At 40.8% G+C, this 17,682-nt stretch overlaps 3 protein-coding genes and 1 long non-coding RNA gene across 6 annotated transcripts; 3 read left to right on the top strand and 1 right to left on the bottom strand.

Moving 5' to 3' along the window:
* Window positions 1–259: 259 nt before the first annotated feature.
* LOC145704175 (uncharacterized) lies at window positions 260–907 on the top strand. The gene is made up of 3 exons (XM_081781615.1): window positions 260–396; window positions 440–595; window positions 639–907. The coding sequence occupies exons 1-3, from the start codon at window positions 339–341 to the stop codon at window positions 848–850; spliced, it is 426 nt and encodes a 141-aa protein (XP_081637741.1). The 5' UTR covers window positions 260–338; the 3' UTR covers window positions 851–907.
* Window positions 908–1,238: 331 nt separating this feature from the next.
* LOC145704733 (uncharacterized) lies at window positions 1,239–2,065 on the bottom strand. The gene is made up of 3 exons (XR_014134488.1): window positions 1,971–2,065; window positions 1,441–1,926; window positions 1,239–1,379 (listed from the first exon to the last, which is right to left on the bottom strand). It is a non-coding gene; the product is annotated as an uncharacterized LOC145704733 (long non-coding RNA).
* A 229-nt stretch (window positions 2,066–2,294) lies between these two features.
* Window positions 2,295–2,972, top strand: LOC145704706 (uncharacterized). The gene is made up of 3 exons (XM_081782176.1): window positions 2,295–2,488; window positions 2,551–2,772; window positions 2,820–2,972. Exons 1-3 carry the CDS (start codon window positions 2,459–2,461, stop codon window positions 2,943–2,945), a joined length of 378 nt encoding a protein of 125 aa, XP_081638302.1. The 5' UTR covers window positions 2,295–2,458; the 3' UTR covers window positions 2,946–2,972.
* A 6,169-nt stretch (window positions 2,973–9,141) lies between these two features.
* On the top strand, window positions 9,142–17,461 carry LOC145705663 (uncharacterized). 3 transcript variants are annotated; one of them, XM_081783146.1, is made up of 6 exons: window positions 9,142–9,486; window positions 9,859–10,036; window positions 11,339–11,632; window positions 13,428–13,551; window positions 14,268–14,341; window positions 15,046–17,461. In XM_081783146.1, the coding sequence occupies exons 1-5, from the start codon at window positions 9,383–9,385 to the stop codon at window positions 14,336–14,338; spliced, it is 771 nt and encodes a 256-aa protein (XP_081639272.1). In that variant the 5' UTR covers window positions 9,142–9,382; the 3' UTR covers window positions 14,339–14,341; window positions 15,046–17,461. The 3 variants fall into 3 exon arrangements, with proteins under 3 accessions (XP_081639272.1, XP_081639270.1, XP_081639269.1); XM_081783144.1 differs by lacking the exon at window positions 14,268–14,341; XM_081783143.1 differs by lacking the exons at window positions 14,268–14,341; window positions 15,046–17,461 and having other exon boundaries at window positions 13,428–13,733.
* The last annotated feature ends 221 nt before the right edge of the window (window positions 17,462–17,682 follow it).

Raw genomic sequence — 17,682 nt, 5'->3', positions numbered from 1 at the left:
TAATTGCAACATAATTTATTTATAATTTTTATGATTATAAATAGTATAATGATAAGGTTATGCCGCATAACTTATGCGGAAACAGTTATTGGATGATCAATCGTTGTTAAAAATTTCGGTTTCCCTATTCTGAAAATTTTGCTTCGATAATTAAATTAAAATAAATCACAATATTGCAAAAATTGATTGGTATAAAAAGAATGAGGTGCTGATCCCCGGGGGAATCGATTTAGGGTCAGTTGCGGGCCCATCTCGCGAGGCTTGCTGAAATCAGAAGCAACTGACCAAAACTTTTAAAAGAAAACAATAGAGCAAAATAAAGAGAGAAGATCGTTAAAATGGCGACGAAACAACAAGAAAAAAACGCTTCCAAGAATGAAACTCGTCAGAGAAAAGGTAAAATAAGCGTTTTCGAAGGTTTTTCCTAATTTTTGTAAAGGAAAGAAGAGTAAAAAAGAAGCACCAAAGGTCGAGGAGAAAAATGATTCGAAAAAGGTTGACGAAAAAGAGGACGATGTTATGTTAGAGCAGCTTTGTGCGAAAATGATCAAAAATGGCAAACTGAAATATACGAAAGATCGAAAAGGAAATCTGGGTAAGAGAAATAGAGTTTTTTTTTTGTTTAAAACTAATTATAGTGCTAATTCAACAAAACGAGGGCCTGACAATGCAAGACTTCAAAGTTTTCGGCTTCCTTGCAATCATCGCAATTTATGTTTTCTTCTTTTACGACCACACGCACAAAATCACAGTCAACTATTACTACGAAAGCTTCCGCGCATACATCCGGCGATTTAGCGACAGACTCATGCATCAAGTGGATATTATGGTCTCCGGACCTGAGCTTTGAACTTCATCGTGCCTTCTCAAAAAACTGTTTACAGAACAAGATGCTACTAGAATTGTGTTCATTTAATTTATTGGCAGTTTGCAAAGTCAGGATAAAAGCGCGTGCGAATTTTGATCGTTGTTAGGATTCAAATTCTTATTTTTATGTTCAAGGCGCATTTGTTTCCCTCTTATCAATGCGCAGCCAATGCATCGGATTAAAACGCCAACAAGGAAGACAATCAGGAAGATGAGGATAACGTCGAGAATCTGACTGAGAAGGATTATTTTGCCATTGTCCACTTGACAGTTTTTGTTGATTTCGCCTCTGTGCTGCCGGGTGTACCAGTTTTCCCAGACTGAATGATTTTTTCAGTGCTCAATATCAATCATGATCTCACCTTCTGGCGTATTGCAGTTTCTGCCAGAGCAGCAGCAATCGAAAGCCTGGTGCTCATCCGAGTATTGGCAGTAGACATCAACGCCATCAATTGAATAAGTCTGTCTACAAATGTCTTCGTCCCGTTGACCATCAAGCGCACACGGGGTCTCTATTAATTATTATTATTTATGAGCTGTCATTTATATCCTTTAAAATTCAATGTTTAAAACCTTTTACGACCCCAAACTGCGTAGATGATTTACCGCCTTTTGCTTAAAAAATATACAGTAAATACCGCTGGTCTGGGACGGTCCTAATTCACGAAAGCGTCCCAAACCAGCAGGATTTTCGCTTTCGACTCTCGGGCGCCACTTTCGCTTTCGGGGTAAAGCGGTCAGTTTAAAAACACTCGCCGTGGGCGCTTGCCTTTGATCCTTATTTCGCCCGACCGTCCCAAACTAGCAGGATTTTTGAGCGTCCCAAACCAGCGGTATTTACTGTACCTTTACATCCATGTTCCAAGGTATCAAGAATCACATGTGCGTTTCCGTCTCCGACGAGTTCTATCTCAACAGTCGTCCTCATCGAGCAAGAGCTACTACACAAAATTTCGCTGAACTCCAAATCTCCCTCTTCATTTCTCACGCTTTTCTGACAAAGCAACTCTTTTTTATCTTCTGATTTGTAACACATTGAATGTCTTACATTCAGTTGTTCTAAAAGTCATTCATATTTTCAATATAATTCTGATAAAAATTACCCTTGATTAAATTATTTGTCTGCTCTCTTGAAAATCAATTCACGAAAATGTCTCACGCCTTTCATAAAATCATTTTTACGATTTTTGTTTCTCGCTTGGTCGGCTTGAACCCAGAGGAACAATTATTGCTGTAAGTTGAAGCTTATCACGATTCATAATTAACGAGTATAAAAATCGTTAATGTGATTGACATTGACGTGACATTTCCTCATATATCTTTCAAAAAGGGACTTTTTGAATTAATTATTATTCTTCGATCAAAGCGAAATTCAACCAATTATCGGCGAATAAATATTATTTCTAGCATAAAAATGTCTTGATTGCCCTTTGAGTGTATTGACAGAGCATAAGTACAGTAATTAAAGAGAACGGAAAAGTTGGATTTTGAGAGCACACAATAGCTCCAGAAGAGGCTTTTTATGATGGCACAAAGGCCCCTTCCTATTGCAAAAACACTAACACTGTACTGAAACGAAGATTCGAAGAAAATGCCGCTTTACATAGCAGAGGTGTCAGAAGTGAGTATCTTTAAGAGAAATCAAGGAGAATTAGTACCTAGGAATCCTGACTTGATTTTGAGGACGAAGAGTGCAGCATGAATTTGAAAAACCTCCGGCCTTACAAAGACAACAGCGAGGAGAATTTTAAGCTCTTGCAAAAGATCAAAAAACTGCAAATGGAGAAGGAAAATCTCCGACTTGAGGTTGAAAAAGAAAAGTCAAAGAACAGATCTCTCAGGGAAGAAAATATGGCTCAGCAAGGAGAGATTACCGAACTGATGGAAAATTTATCAGACTCGCAGGTAGCAAATCTTGTTTTTTTCGGAGGACAATAATATTTATAAATAAGCGAAAAACTCGAAAATTGGAGAGGAAAATTATGTCCATGTCTGTTCCTTTTGAAGAGCTAGAATACTCGGTCAGAGTTCCAAGGAAATCGTCGATTACATACCTCCCTGTTTACAAGTATTATTGAATGATTTTCAATAAAAATTTCTTTTTTCGAATTGTCTTCCTTGATTTCAATTTGGCATAAGTTTTCTAATGCCTTCTTGATAGTCCTTTCTCAGGGCAATCAATTCGTTTCTTCAAATCGGGCGATAACAAAATCGCGATAAATGAAATTTGAATTTTGGTCGGTTTCGGAAGTTGCCAGGATGGAAATGAGACAGTCGCCGCAAAACGAAATCGAGTTACGCCACCGCGACACACTGCCGATAACGTCGACTTTTGCCATTATCGCACAATTGCACCTACCGCGCTTTTAAAATACTACATCTCATTTATGTCAGGCTGCCGAGAAAGAAAGAAGAAGCGCAGAAAGTGATGCTGGTGGTGTTGTGACTTTGTGCAAAAAAAGAAAAGAATTTCGCTTGACAGCGCGGAGACACTTGGCGACGGATCGATGTCCAAAAACGTGTTCTAGCTGCCAGGCGTGATCGATACAGCACTATCGATTAATTTTCATGCTTGAAGAACTTTTAGAACATTTATTTCTAAGTGTCTATGTCGCTTCTTCAATGTTTCTTTACAACACATTAAGATATTCGTTAGCAGGCTGCTAACTTAGCACATGAAAGTCCCGAAGAAGAAAAGTCATGTGATCTTGTCTCCCTCAGATTAAGTTTCGCGCTGAGATGTTCAGCTAAAAAAATTATGGGCGGCTTATCTCGAAAAGGCTCGGTTTACAAAACGCATGTCCGGTTCAACAAGAAAGATAAAGCATAATTGATAAGTAGCGATAAGGAATAATTTTGAAAGCTGCAAAATGGCGGAACTCGCGAGCAGGAGACGCTTCCTTCTTTGGAATTCGAACAGTTAGCACAAGGATTTTTAATTTCAAATCTTTATCAAAACGCGGTGAGTCGGAACGGTTCCGCTCGATTTGGGAAGACAAGAAGGTACTATGTTTGGATGTTGTTGAAAAGGAAAAGAAGAATAACTGAATAATTCAGGCTAAAGCGTTGCCAATTTTTGTAGATTAAGTTTTCATTGTTTCTTGGCACTACAAGCTTTTTGTTTGATAAATATTTCAACAATCGTTATGGAAAATAAATTCTTCTTGTAGATAGAATTCTAGTGCCCAGAGCCTAACCCTAACCCTAGATAGAATTCTAGTGCGGAGACCCTAACCCTAACCCTAAATACTATCTTCCACATTGTAGAATCTACAACTTGGTGTACTTTAGTCTCTAATTTCAAACATCAAAGAGCAAGCGATTGACTCGGGAATTTTGATAAGGGCGAAAATAGCTTATCATCAACTGGGCAGGTTAAAAATATTTGCGGCTGGGTCAAGTAGAGCGGGATGGGATGTCAGAGTACCTCTTGAGCGCGATCGTTGATCTCAATTCAAAGCAGACGTGTATTGTTACTCCAGGGTGCCTTTTCGGCGATCGGAAAGTTGTCGCGAATTAGTCTTTCTATTCAGTTCATCGTGGAGGACCCTTGTTCTTGATCCAGCACGAGAGTCAAGTATTGCCTCGAATATTTCCATATTTAGCGCGATTTCGAAGGGATGATGCTCTGACACCTTCCAGGTGGGTTCAGCCCAGCCTAATCGGATACCCTTCTGTCACTCTCGGCACCTCACACGGATTATTTCGCCTGGGCCATATGGACCCTTGTCATGCATTTTCACTGTATATTAATCTTTGCTGGCTGTATTTACTATTTGGCGATTTTCGGCGGATTTTCTCACTCGCATATCGAAAATGATACTGTCAAGAAAGAAATCGTTGTCGCTTATTTGGACTTTCCTAAAAGCTGAGTCAGTACTTTGACTTGGCTTTCATCGCACCCCTTGGCGATTAAAACATCGCCCTAGGGGTGTGTGTTTTGAATTTCTTCAGAAAGGAAAACCAGCACTAATAATTGAAATATCATTTGATTAGTATTGATCTTTCATTCGTGTCAACGAAAGAAAAGTGAGACAGAGGTTCATTCAACTCTTTCTGATCCACTCCGCGGGTAGTCGTCATATCTGAAAGTCGCCCCAGCGGGAGGGCAATAAATGGAATCTGAGAATTCGAGGAGAATCATGGAATTACTTCAAACACTAAAGTTTTTATTTTAATGCTTTTCAATTGACACTTGTTGAGGTTTTCCCAAGAATCAATTGATCTTCTTGACGATCGATTTTTCATCCCTAAAGTCGGTCTTGGACAATAAGATCAAATATGCACGTATCGAGTGTTTCCAGTTCAGTGAGGCCAGTTCAAGTTTGCTGACTTTCGAAAATCCAATTCGTGGCCACGGTAAAAAGACGCAGTCGCTATTTGCTTTCAGGATCAAGGCAAAAGTCAAAGCTGGCTATGAGAAGCGATGGTATTTGCGCTAGACTTGTCTTGTCATTTGGGAACCGGCCTTGGGGCAAAGCGACTTCCGCAGAATTAAGAAACCAAAACTTTCTAAACATGACTCAAGCTCAGAGTATCATTTCTGCACTCTGAGTACTTACTCGTATAGTACCATGCTTTTATTTGGTCAATCCAAATGGTGGTTGACTTCTTCAGTCTTGCGATACAGTGACATTTGTACGACATTGGTTCTAACGTGTAGCCAAATAGTCTCTTCCACATCAAACTGCTCAAATAAGCTGAGCTTTCCCAGATCATATTCACTCATAAAGTGCTTGTCCAACTCAATCATCTAAAACTTTATATCTACCGTAGTCGTTAAAATTATCCCTTTTGGAATTGAGTGCAAAAGATAATTCCTTTATAGAGCCAATAAGAATCTTCCATGAGTTCAAGACGATAATCAACATTATAGGAAATCTTTTCGACTCTTCGAAGAGAAGTGTCTATCCATCTTTTCAAATTTCCTCATAGATCAAAGGGAAAAATTCAGTGCGTCTTGTCCAGAAAACCGATAAACAGGCGGCAAGTTTCTGATCTGGGCAAACTCTTTCAAAGGCCCATTTCTTGGCTAATTGCTCAGGCGAAACTTTCCTTCTCTGAAGAAAAGACCAAATAGGTCTCTAAAGAAAAAACAGGGTCAAAGAATAGCTGTCAAAAGAAAAGGGGGTAAGGTCCCCTTAATCGGATAAAACCGAGGACCTTGTCAAGATGTGGGTATGAAATTTGCCGGAAACGGTTTACTAATCTCCTTGTCGGTTACCGGTGATTTACCAAAACGGAAAAGGTTTGAAACTCGCCGATGCGTAATATTTTTGAAAAATTTAAATCTGCCGTGTAAACACGCGCGGTTAAAGTGTGGATCCACTTCCGCGCAGTGTTAACATCAAATATATATATAATATTTATAAACAAGCCAGCAGGTGGCCTAGCTCCCAGTATCTTTTCTAAAAAGGAATGATGAAGGAACTCATAAATCATAAAATCTTGGCAGCCCTTCAAGCCGACTCGCTCATCATTTACGCCCGTCATTTCAGTCAAAGAAAAAATAAACACGTATTTAGGCTAACCGTGACGTTCGATTAAATTACTGTAACTACACGCGTCACGTGACAGCAACGCCCAGGGGAGGTTCAAGATTGGCAGCAGGCAGCTTTCCTTCAAGTGCAAAATTTTCGATTAGCCATCAAGAGAGAGAGAGAGGCCCGGTATTAAAAATTCATCTCGGCGGGTTTTCACTCTCGCTCGGCTGGGCATTGAAAGCGGCTCGCCGCCGCCATCAAATGTTTCAAGCATTTCACGCTTGCTCCGACAAATTGACGCGGTGGAGGTTATGCAGCTTGCTAACAGGGCTTTCGAGTTAACCAAAATACCGGAAGCGAGGCCCGTTGAAGATGGCATAACTAAATTTACGTTTTTTGAGGCTTCTGCACGCAGATTCTTTTGCAATATTTGTCCCCTTCCAGAAAAGCTGACATAGTTCCATCACAAACACTCCCTTAATCCGTTTTCTCAGCTAATCCATCCTAATTTACCTAAAATAGCCCGGGCATAAATTGACTTAACCCCTCGCTGCTGACAGGTGCAGGGCAAAATATTTATCGAAGGCGAGTATTTTCTTCAAAAAACATCCGCATCATGGGAAGTAATTTGTTCCTTTTTGAAAATCATATCAATTTACTTTTGTGGGGAGATAGCTTCTAGGACTGGCCTTAGATCTTTGGTAAACAAACCTTGAGATGAGAAGGAACACGCACTTGGTCAACCGGAACTTTGAAAATATTTATGCAACGCTGGAGAATGGGGACTTCCATCTTTTGACAAAGATGTTTAGGGACAACCAGCACTAGAAATTTTGGTCTTCAATTACATCTAGATCAAGGGTCAACCCTCATTTTGCCGACCGAAATTGCGAGCGAATCATAAAGTCGGATAGGCTTCCACAGCCAATCAAAATGGCAGAAAGACTCTTGTTCGATTTAAAGGCCTTGAAGTTTCAAAAATAACCCAAAATTTTCGATTTTTATTTTGCCATTTTGGCGAACAATAAAGCCATAAATCGAGTCTCAAACAAGCGGAACAAGGCTAAGCTATCCTTTATCCTTTCTCCCTCTGTTTTCCTTGTCCAGCTCGCGATTTGATTACTGACTCTCTTACTCAAAGGTGTGAAGCAGTTTTTCAACGATTCAAAGAGTGGAATTTAATTGAAGAAAATTGAAAATACAGAGAAGGAGATACTGGAAAATTGTCTCAGGAAATTGGCTGAAAATAAGAAATTCGGACAGCTAAAATAAGACGGTGCTTGATTGTGCGGTTTGGCTATCTCGTGGCGATAGAACTCGGAGAGTTCATTTTAGTGGCTACCCTTAAGATAACTCTAGTCCGAAAATAAATGCTGGAGCAGGACCTTATTGTCCAGAGAAGAGGGAAATGTCGGCATTTTGGGAATTCAACTCTGGAATTGTCCCAAAATGCGCAATTCCTAGTCCATTTCCTCGCTGGATTCTGGACGCTTCCCCCGAATCGTAGAATTGTAGAAAATTCACTACGAGCAAACATCACAAAAGAGAGGCCCATTTTTTAGAACAGCATTGTGTGTGTTTGATTAGTCCAAATATTTGAATGGTACGGACCTCCTCGTAGTGTACAGTCGAGCGTATTTTCGAAAGTCTTAAATTAACCAGCGATTACGATTTCAAACATTGTAAGCGTATAATTTTTATGCTCGCAAATATTTAATTCTCTCTCAAAGATAGTACCGGATTTATTAAATCTCTGATGGTCCTTTTGCCGCTTTTTAGTAATTTTCAAATGTAACCAATGAAATTCAGGAATAGGCTTTGATGGCCAATAAGAATGCGCGATTTTTGCTCTGGCTTATACGAAATAAGTGTTATCTCAGAAACTAGTAAGAAAAATATAGTAAAAATAATTGTTCCCAGACAATTGAAAATGAGCATAAAATATCTCAATCAAGACAATATCAATTATAGGATTTAAAATTGAGAATACGGTTATCCAATCCACGTGTAAGCCCTCTTATTTTCAGCTAAAGGAATATCATATTCAGAATATTCAAAATAAAGATCTCGCAATTATTCTATTGTAAATACGCCGGGAAGATTTCCTTGCATGATGTTTAGCCTAAAATATATAATATTTGCACCGGAAGGATCAAAACCTGACGGAATTATTTTTCTCAAAACAATAATAATCATCGCGCCAGCTCGAAAAAATGAGGGATGATCACGTTGGACCGAGTGAGTGCGTTCGACGTAATATGGAATTCTAGCGCGTGAGGAGGAGCTGCAGTTTATTCATCCAGCTTTCACTTGTCAAAAATTCCGACAGCTTGGGACTTCCGTATTCGCCTAAAGTTTAAAGTAAACAGGCATTTCGTGAATTTACAAAGTTTCACTTTGAAAAAAAGATTCTATTTCAAAAAATAGAAATTTCGAGCATTCAATTCTATTATTTTAATAATTATTTTTAATTAAAAAAGTGCCTCAGAATTTGGTTTTGAGACTATTTCGTACTCTTCTATGATTTCAGTAACTGGTATTTTGTGAACTTGATAAAGAGAAAACAAATGCGAGAATAGAGAAGAAGAGCTCCAAAGAAAGGATTGCGTGAATCGCGCAGTCCGTCGCGCAGCGCGGAAAACGATGATGTCGGGTGTTGGAGCGGCGCTGTTGCTCGGTTGGGGTGCGCCGCAGCAGTTGCCTGGCCCTAGATAGGCTAGCCCTAGCCTCAAGCGGCGGCACCACACCACCGTCGAGATCGCGGGATTTTTTTTTGTTAGCTCGGAGAGCGAGAGACACACCGGGGAGCCAAGGAGCCACCAATTTCCAACTGCACATACAACCATACCCCGCACTTTTGAATGATACACAGCCAAATATAGCTGATAAAAAGACAAAAAGGGGTGCTTCGACGCTTTTTGCACATCGACCCGAGAAAGAGAGAGAGAGAGTGATAACGAAACAAGTGGCAAGAGAACAAACACAGACATAGAGAGCACCTTAAGAAGACAACGAAGACAGACAGACCCAAGATGGGTCGCAAAATACCCAAAATGTCCGCCCAGAAGGTGATGTACGTGGCGGCAGCGCAAATCGTACTCACCACTGTTGGCTTTATCTTCCTAAAAAGACCATAGTAAGTAAACGTACTACCCTTGAATCACGGCTGTTTTATTATACTACGCGCAGCGATAAAAACCGGACGCCCCTCTTTATGAATTGATGCTTTTTATGGCGGCTCTTCCGATCTTTTTATGAATAAAAAAAAACGGAGGATCGTAAAAAATCAGCTAGATTACCATCTTAGCTTTCTTTTCTCCCATCTCTCTTATCAAGCCAATAAAATCAAAAACCGTAAAGATAAGAAGATCCGCTCAATTTTAAATTAATAAAGATCGCGAATGTGATTTCACGTGTCGAATTTCCAGTCCTTGTTGATACCAAAACATAAATCTGCGCCGTGTTATGCAATAAATAACGAAGCGGGAATTAACGGGAATGTCTTTAGTTTATGGGCCTGGCAAGCGTTAGATTGGTATAAAAACGTATACTGCGGGACGGAGTTAAACGCCGTGTGGGCCAAGTACCTGAGTTATGCCACAGAACACAAGAACCAAATCCGCTCGTCGGTGGAGAAGTACAAGGACGAGTGCACGCAGAACTATTTGGACTCATTCTCAGAAAAGGTAAGGACTCATTCTCCCCTTTGTTTGCCTTCTCAGAGCTTTCCCGACCCCTTTTTAATCATGATTTATGAGTTTACCTCCAGTACTTAGATCTCCAAGTCCAAGTTTAATCGCGCTTCTTATCTTCGTCACCTGGGCAGGTTTAAAATTTATATTTTATTGCTCAGCGGGGCGCTGCGCCAGCGTGAGATCCTTTTTCTTTCTTTATCAGCAGTTTCCATCACCCGCCGCGTCCGGGCTAATTGGCCGCCTTATCACGGACAAATGACGCGTACTTATTTAAAAATTTTCACAATTTCGAAAGGCTTCCATTTCAAAGCGCGGGAAAATAGGGACTTCGTCACGTGACGTTGAATAAATCGCGGCCTAGTTATTCGCCGAGGCCACAATCGGATCACGCCGTGCAAAAGGGGGTTAAATTTGGCCCCCGCGCGGAATGGGTTAAATGCCGAACGACTACCGGAAGCCAGCATTCCGTGTATAGTTCCAAGCTCGCGTTTATTTTGAAAAGAATTCAACGAGCAGCAAAATTAAATTGGCGGCTTAATCCGATTGTGAAATAATTGTGCGGTTTCTAGAGTCGCCCGGACCATTATGCAAAAGAGCGGGGACAGCTGTGTTTTACCTCCCCACAGGAGCCTCGTAAAACACAAAGTTGTGGTCATCCTCCTCCAGGGTTCATGAGCTACTGGAGCGGAAATAGAGGACACAACAGCTTTTAGCTAGGTTCCAGCTGAAAGCTGCTGCTTGGAGATAAATCTAAATTCTTTAGGGGCCATAAACCGGGTCACGGATGACCGAGCCTGTAATTTTCAATTTACATGTTTTCTGAAATCCAAAAATGTCCAATAAAAATCGCCCCAATAAGAATTTACCCCACGGAGGAAGATTTCGCGGTGAGCCGACAGTACGGCGCCACTGATAAGGAGCGCGACTTATCACCAAAGTGTCCAAAACAACGTCCCTATAGTACCTTATAATATTAATTAGCCGGGCTTTCTGCTCTTAACGACGCACAAACAACGACAAATATGCTCCTACTTTACCCGACCTGACAATAACTCTTTTCTTTCTTTGCATCAACAAGCTTTTCTTCTGAGCCTAAACAAGTTTTTTTAACCCCGTAATTATTTTGTAAAACCAGCTCAGACGTAATTATATTCAAAATTGCTTTCGTAAAAGATTTGCCTTTTCTCCCACTGTTGCTCCCCTTATTCTTACAAGCTCCCCAAAATACGCTCTGTCTTTGTGTTCTTTGTAACATAATCACCTCGTGAATTAAATCTAACTCTTGACTTTTAGTACACAAAAGCATGCATGGATGGATATACCTCAGCATTCCTGGGCATTCCGCTTGCTTCCTGCTTTTTGATTTTCGGCATCGTCGCAGCGCTCCAGTACGCTCCTTTCAACTCGAGGACGCTGAAGAAGCCCGGCTTCGTCTTCGCATTTTTCTTCAGTCTCATCTTGCTCTCGATCAACCTTGGGCAGATGATCACCATCGTCATTCCCTTGATCAACCCTAACGCCTCTCCTGACGGAATCCACTCGACAAATCTAAGGGACAAGTGTGGTTATGCAGCGGAGTTTATGTCGGTAAGTTTTTAATCATTTCTTTGCAAGATATTTTTATTGGAGCTTTAATTTTGCCGGCTGAAATAACGCTAAATTCAAAAAGACAAAGTACCTAAGGGTGGGGGCCCCTAATTAAGAATTTATGCAAATTTCAATATGCGCATCTTCGAACAACCCTCTTGCCAACGATCATGAATAAAAATCACCTGTGAGAATTAAAAATTCGAGATCAATGTATTTTCAATTATTCAAAGGATTATTTGGAGGATCGCCATGGCTCCCGCCTGGGGGACGGCCTGGGGGGCCTCTCTCTGCCAGAGATGGGAACTCGCCTGGGGCTCACGGAAAGTCCTCGACGATTCGATTTATTGGAGTTGAAAATTTTTCATCGATTTCGAGGTTGAAATTGAGTTAGAAGCTAATTTTGGAGAACAGGAAATCGATCCCTAATGAATGGAACATTTTTTTAAATAAAAAATTTCTTCAAGTCTTCAAAGAAAACATGATTTTTTTCTTGAGCTTTTGACCACTAATTGGGGTGGAATAACGGAAAGCGAAAGATTCCTGTTTGATAATTAACTTGTCATTTGGCTGATGTAAATTATTTTTTAATGATTAATCATTGTGGTGATAAGGTTGATTAGTATTAGACGGTTAGTCAGACGTTAGATGATTCTAGCTCAATCTCGAGCGTGAAAGAAAGCGGGGACGTGAATAGGCTCCTTGGTGGTGCTTGGCGGCGTAGTAAGCCCGCGGGGCCTACTACCTAACCCAAATTGGTGCTGCTGGTGCAAATGACACCCTCTCCATGATCACCACACAGAAAACATGTAGTGAGTGAATTGGTGAGCCATTTACACAAAGAAAGACGCCGTGGATCGGGTGGAGAGACCGCAGGGCCTCTTTTTCGCACCGGTCGCCACTCGCTGCCAAAGCCAAATTTTGATTTAGTGGCTTCCCCCCGATCAAGCACTCTAAAGCCACCCAAGGTTTATCCACCGCTCATCCCGTAATACCCGACCGGAATCTGTATTTTCAGTAACAAATATTCCTTCTCCTTTTCTTAATATTTTGACCACGTGTTTCTTCCTCAATTTATCTATTTTGCGTAACATGATCGAACGTTTTCTTACATCTTTGCTAGCCCAGGCGGCGTTATTTAGGCAGCATGTACGTTTCGTAAACTGTGGTTAGTGCAAACTTGATAAATTTAAAGTTCTTAAGCTCAAATGAATTGAACTAGTGGTCTTAAATCTTCGACAGCTGAGGATTTGGTTTTGATAAATTTGAGCCTTCCGGAGCTGGGCTAATCTTCCAAATGCTGGATAAATGTCGTAATAGGAAAATAAAAGCGTTTTAAATTGATCAAGGATCGGAACATGGACCCCCAGGAGCACCCAACAAAGGACCTTAAAAAGCCGAATTCATTGTCCCCTTTTTCGGGCGGAAGAAGCGTCGTTGAAAAAAGCTTCCTGGGCAAACAAGTTCCACTTCAAAATCGAAAAATAATAAAACTCGCGTGTTTGCTCACAAATCTCGTCAAAACACTTCAAAAGACAACTCATGGCTCCAGATCTTCGTCTTTATCTTTTGCACGGAATATTTCGTGTTTGCATTTTGAGCTAGCCAACAGTTGGAGCCGCGCCAACGTGTGGTAGAATACCATACACAGGTGGCCGTCTAAAATTCCTTCGCACGACTATTCAATTATTCATTTGACATTCTATATTGTTATAATAGGGACAATAGCCGGTTAAATTTCAGTGTCCATCCCCTTAATCTTTCTTTGAGGTCATTTATTAATCGACTTTTCTAGCTTATCCTCATCGTTGTCTCCACGATTCTATCCAGCTTCATCGCTGCTTATGTGATCCAATTATATGTGCGCCGCGCTGAGTACCAGGACGACAATATCGACGACATCAGAATGGACGCTGGAGGTGGGTCCGAGTCCTTAGAGGACGAGTATGCCAGTAGGGTGCCCAAAACGAGCGAAAGGGGAAGCACCAAAAAAGCTAAAGGAGGTGTTCCTATGGCTGGCGCTGGAGGATCTCATGCTGCATATGGGAGGCAAAATGCTACATCTGGCTACGGAGGATTTAACTAAACCTTCTCTGGCTCTAGTATTTTCCAACCTGTGCTACACATGAGTCAATTTTTAAAACTTTCTTCTTCACACAGGCCACCAACCCCTCCAGGGAGCGGAATCCTTTTCGTAAAAATAAAATAGTACGAGCTTCAAAATCCTATTTCGCGACTCAGGAATCAAAAATGTAAAAATTAAATAATAAGAATAATAATTAATGCTAAGAGATTTTGAGCCGTAGCCCATTTTCGGCGCTCAGCGCGCTCACGGGTTAACTTGAAAAAATTCTAATTTGCGTTTTCTTCATTGAGCAAAATAAATATTTCGCAGCCCTTGGAAGGGCTTTTGGTCAATTTTTATGCAATCAAATAAAATATTTATTTTATATACATATTTATTTGGCAGTTTTAAATTTCTAGTGGCAGATTCTAGCGGTAGTTATTTCTCTCGTTTGACGGTGTTGGGATTAGACAAGAATTTGGTGCGTTTCTTCCGAGAAACTGGGCGGTTGATTTCTTTTTATCATTGGCAACATTTTTATATGACTTTTATCTAACTTTATAATTGTAGACGTGGAACGTACGGGCATGTTACCCCTTGCGGGGCAAAAATCCACCTCAAAGACACTCAGGAAAAAATAAGCGGTATGAAAGAAAATGTTCATGAATACTATTCCCGTGTCCTTAACCCTCTTTAACTCTTCTCTGACATGAGATGGCCGCTTGTGAATAGTAACGATATTATGTACAGTAACTTAGCGCGGCATCTCATGTCGGAAATACGTGCTCTAAAGGTGCTCAACTTAGCTTAACATGCGTGTACGTCCCAATCGTCAGCAATTGTGTAGGTGCACGCAGGTTAACCTAGCTGCTTGTACGCCCTTAACCTACCAGATGCTTACTAACCTGCGAAACCCGCCTGTACCCCCTTAAAACTCCCCCTAACGGTGTTTTGGACGGTTATATTGAAATCGATATAATTGATCGTTTTTCGGTGATGGTGCTTGAGTTGGTGTTTCCCCACATATTTAATTGTAAGAGGGCACTCTACTTTATGGAAATGATCGTTTTGTACGACTATTTCTATAAAAAACGTTTAATATTGGTGTCATGCGTTTTAACTCTCGCTCTGCAAATAACGCTTATTTTGGCTTTTGAGCCCATTTGATGATATTAACTACTTCTTTTGAACGGGAAAATGACTCCATTTTCCTTGCTCAAAAAATGGTTAATGTGCGCAAATGGGTTAAAATCTAACTTTGCCAAATTTGGTGCCACTTGCCGCGCGAGGGTTAAGCCACTTAGTAAAAGTAAATTAAACCGACATTGTCGTAATATTGGCCTTTTAGAAGAGGACTGGAGGGAGCGTGAAAAGTTGTCCTCCAAAGCTACCTCAAAGACGTCCGCCAGCAAGAGCCTGACCAAAACTACCACCAAGACTGAAAAATCGGATTCTGGATGGGGATCTAATTCTCGCTATAAGGGCTTGTCATGATCGACCAAAACTTTTGTGATTAGGTTTAGGGATTACTCCCAAAGAGACCCCAAGTCCAAACACACTCCCTAAAATTTCACCACTTTCCGCTTCTCCCCATCTCATCGCTTGTGATTATTGTTCGATTGCACCCCCTATACCATCCAAATTTAAACAACACTTTACTGCCTGACATTACAGTCATCCCTAGATTATTTTCTACTGAAACATTTCCTACCTCTACGTATTTTGTTATATCTTTTTATTACAAAAAAAATAAAACAGAAAAGAATCAAAATTCCACCGTTTTTTCGGAGCCAAGGGCGACGAGACTCGTGTGCCCAAATACGGATCCGAAAAATTGGGTGCCCAAATTTTTCTCAATTTTACGTTCCAAACCAACCACGTTCCATCTAGCCTATTTTCGGTACTGGGGTCAAAAATGATTTAAAAAAACAGCAAAACGAAATGGTCTGATATCATGGCAAGTTACTGTAACATAACACAAAAAGTCTAACACTAACCAGTACCTGAAAAGTGTGGCCCTCACATTATCATCATTCATCATCATTTTCCATTTATTACTCGCTCGAGGTCATTTGATGTCACACGCTAGGTCATGGCTACGGTCAGACTAAGAGCGGCTCATCTGATGACTTCGGAGCGGATTCATGCCGTTGATTCATCATCACAGTGATTAGTCATAGTTACACGATTCATCATGATTTGATTGTTCAGTATTTGATTGACAGTAGCATGAGTCCATTCCGAAAATCGTCAGGAGGTCGCTTGAACTTTGTTGTCTCTTTGTTACTCTCATTCTGGCCAATAAGAAGTCGTTTCAGCCGCTTGCGCTCATCGCCTACACGTTTGCTAATTTGCGTAGGCGTTGGGCGCAAGGGGCCGAGTGACGATCTTGCTGGTTAGGGTGCCGAAGTAGCGGAATTCTGTTATTACTATCCGGTCAATAGCGCGGTCAAAACTCAAACCTTAAAAGGAACAACACGGCCACCACTGGCTGGGACAAGCGCGGGGAGGCGAACGATGACGCGTGGTGAAGAAGACCTATTCGCGAAACTCTTCAATTAGCTCGTTTACGCGTCATGTGACCAATTCGTAACCTATTCAACATTTCAACCTTTTTCCTATCGGTTCAAATTCACGCCTGACCTGATCTGACCTAGGGTAGGTCAGGTCAACCTTTTTCGAAAGAACGGCCAAAATTTTGCAATCATGGAGGAGTACCGGTTGATCTTTTCATTCTAGCGGGTGCTTATGCTTTTATGTGCTTTTATGTTTATGATTCTTTATGACTCGATGTTGATTAACTCTTAGTCAATCTTGAGTCATAATGAATCATCAGTTTTCATGAATGCTCATGGAGAGCAAATAGCGCCAGCTAGAATGAATCATCAAACTGTAATTCGCCATTATTGTAAGCATTCTTGGCTGAGTACGTATTTTCATCCGATTCAGAGGCAAACTTTTTGGGCTGAAGAGCTCTTCTTTTTCAAAAGGTCGAGTGTGTCTCGGCTTGATTAATGAGATCTCATTGAGATGTACTCGAGCATTTTCGACCTTTTCGAGGAAGATTTTCTCCGCCCGAGTAACTCCTCTTTTCAGTTTTTATTTCAGTATCGCAAAACCAGGCCACATGGGGTGATAAACCTGACTGAGTAAAATTATTCGCTCTTTTCTATCATTGCCCACATTCTTTCATCCCGTAAATGATTCCAATACTGTATTTCTGGAATATTTACTCGCACCTTGTCGGAAGGTGCCATCCCTTCCTTGATCCTTTTACATTTTGACAGTTTTGACCAGTTTTATTTACCTAACTTCGAAAAGCCCAACTCGCGGGATCTCTCCTTTTCTTTTTCACATACTTTTTATCTACTTTTGAACAACCAAAAATCATCTGCCATAACGTTCACTGATGCTCGCTTTATTTTTTTCTACTATTTTCTTCCGCCCTAGAATGCAACTTTTCTAGCGGCCAAGCAAAGAGACCGTCCCGCGAGTTGAGCTTTTCAGGCGCGCCAAAGATCCAATTTTTCAAACACATCTTTCCTTCCAATATTCACACGTATTTTATATATATAAATCAACAACCACACATCTAGCCCGCAATAAACCGCTGTGTTGCCATTTTTTTCGTATTTTTCTTATCCAAAGTTTACCGGTCGGTTCATTAAAAAAAAATCTTGCCGGCGAGCGCCTTCTCCAAGGTTCTTTCCACTGCTTCGTCCAAAAAGTCAACAATTGAAATGAATAAAATAAAAATTACCAAATACGCTATTTCTTCCTGGAGGTCGGAGTTACAGTTGGAGACTGTACATAAATAAGGGACGCATTTGAGAGTGATTGAGCGGCCTGTGAGGTAAAGAGAGTCAACAGAGAGGAGAACCATCCAAGGCAGATTTATTACACCTTTGTTTGAGCAAGAGTACGTGTCTCAATGGAACTAGTGACTCACACGGCGAAATCACTACTAGCGTCAAAGTTACTACGA

The sequence above is a fragment of the Oikopleura dioica genome, chromosome PAR, assembly GCF_907165135.1.
Source record: "Oikopleura dioica chromosome PAR, OKI2018_I68_1.0, whole genome shotgun sequence".
NCBI classification, from domain to species: domain Eukaryota; kingdom Metazoa; phylum Chordata; class Appendicularia; order Copelata; family Oikopleuridae; genus Oikopleura; species Oikopleura dioica.
This window is presented reverse-complemented; position numbering and strand designations above follow the sequence as displayed.

Bases quoted from the DNA above. Each gene is read 5' to 3' on its own strand.
- LOC145704706 (XM_081782176.1), top strand. From the start codon at position 2,459: ATGCCGCTTTACATAGCAGAGGTGTCAGAA. The intron at 2,489-2,550 runs GTGAGTATCTTT...CTTGATTTTGAG, and splicing joins ACATAGCAGAGGTGTCAGAA to GACGAAGAGTGCAGCATGAA. The intron at 2,773-2,819 runs GTAGCAAATCTT...TTTATAAATAAG, and splicing joins AAAATTTATCAGACTCGCAG to CGAAAAACTCGAAAATTGGA.
- LOC145704175 (XM_081781615.1), top strand. From the start codon at position 339: ATGGCGACGAAACAACAAGAAAAAAACGCTTCCAAGAATGAAACTCGT. The intron at 397-439 runs GTAAAATAAGCG...ATTTTTGTAAAG, and splicing joins TGAAACTCGTCAGAGAAAAG to GAAAGAAGAGTAAAAAAGAA. The intron at 596-638 runs GTAAGAGAAATA...AACTAATTATAG, and splicing joins AGATCGAAAAGGAAATCTGG to TGCTAATTCAACAAAACGAG.
- LOC145705663 (XM_081783143.1), top strand. From the start codon at position 9,383: ATGGGTCGCAAAATACCCAAAATGTCCGCCCAGAAGGTGATGTACGTG. The intron at 9,487-9,858 runs GTAAGTAAACGT...GAATGTCTTTAG, and splicing joins ATCTTCCTAAAAAGACCATA to TTTATGGGCCTGGCAAGCGT. The intron at 10,037-11,338 runs GTAAGGACTCAT...CTTGACTTTTAG, and splicing joins TGGACTCATTCTCAGAAAAG to TACACAAAAGCATGCATGGA.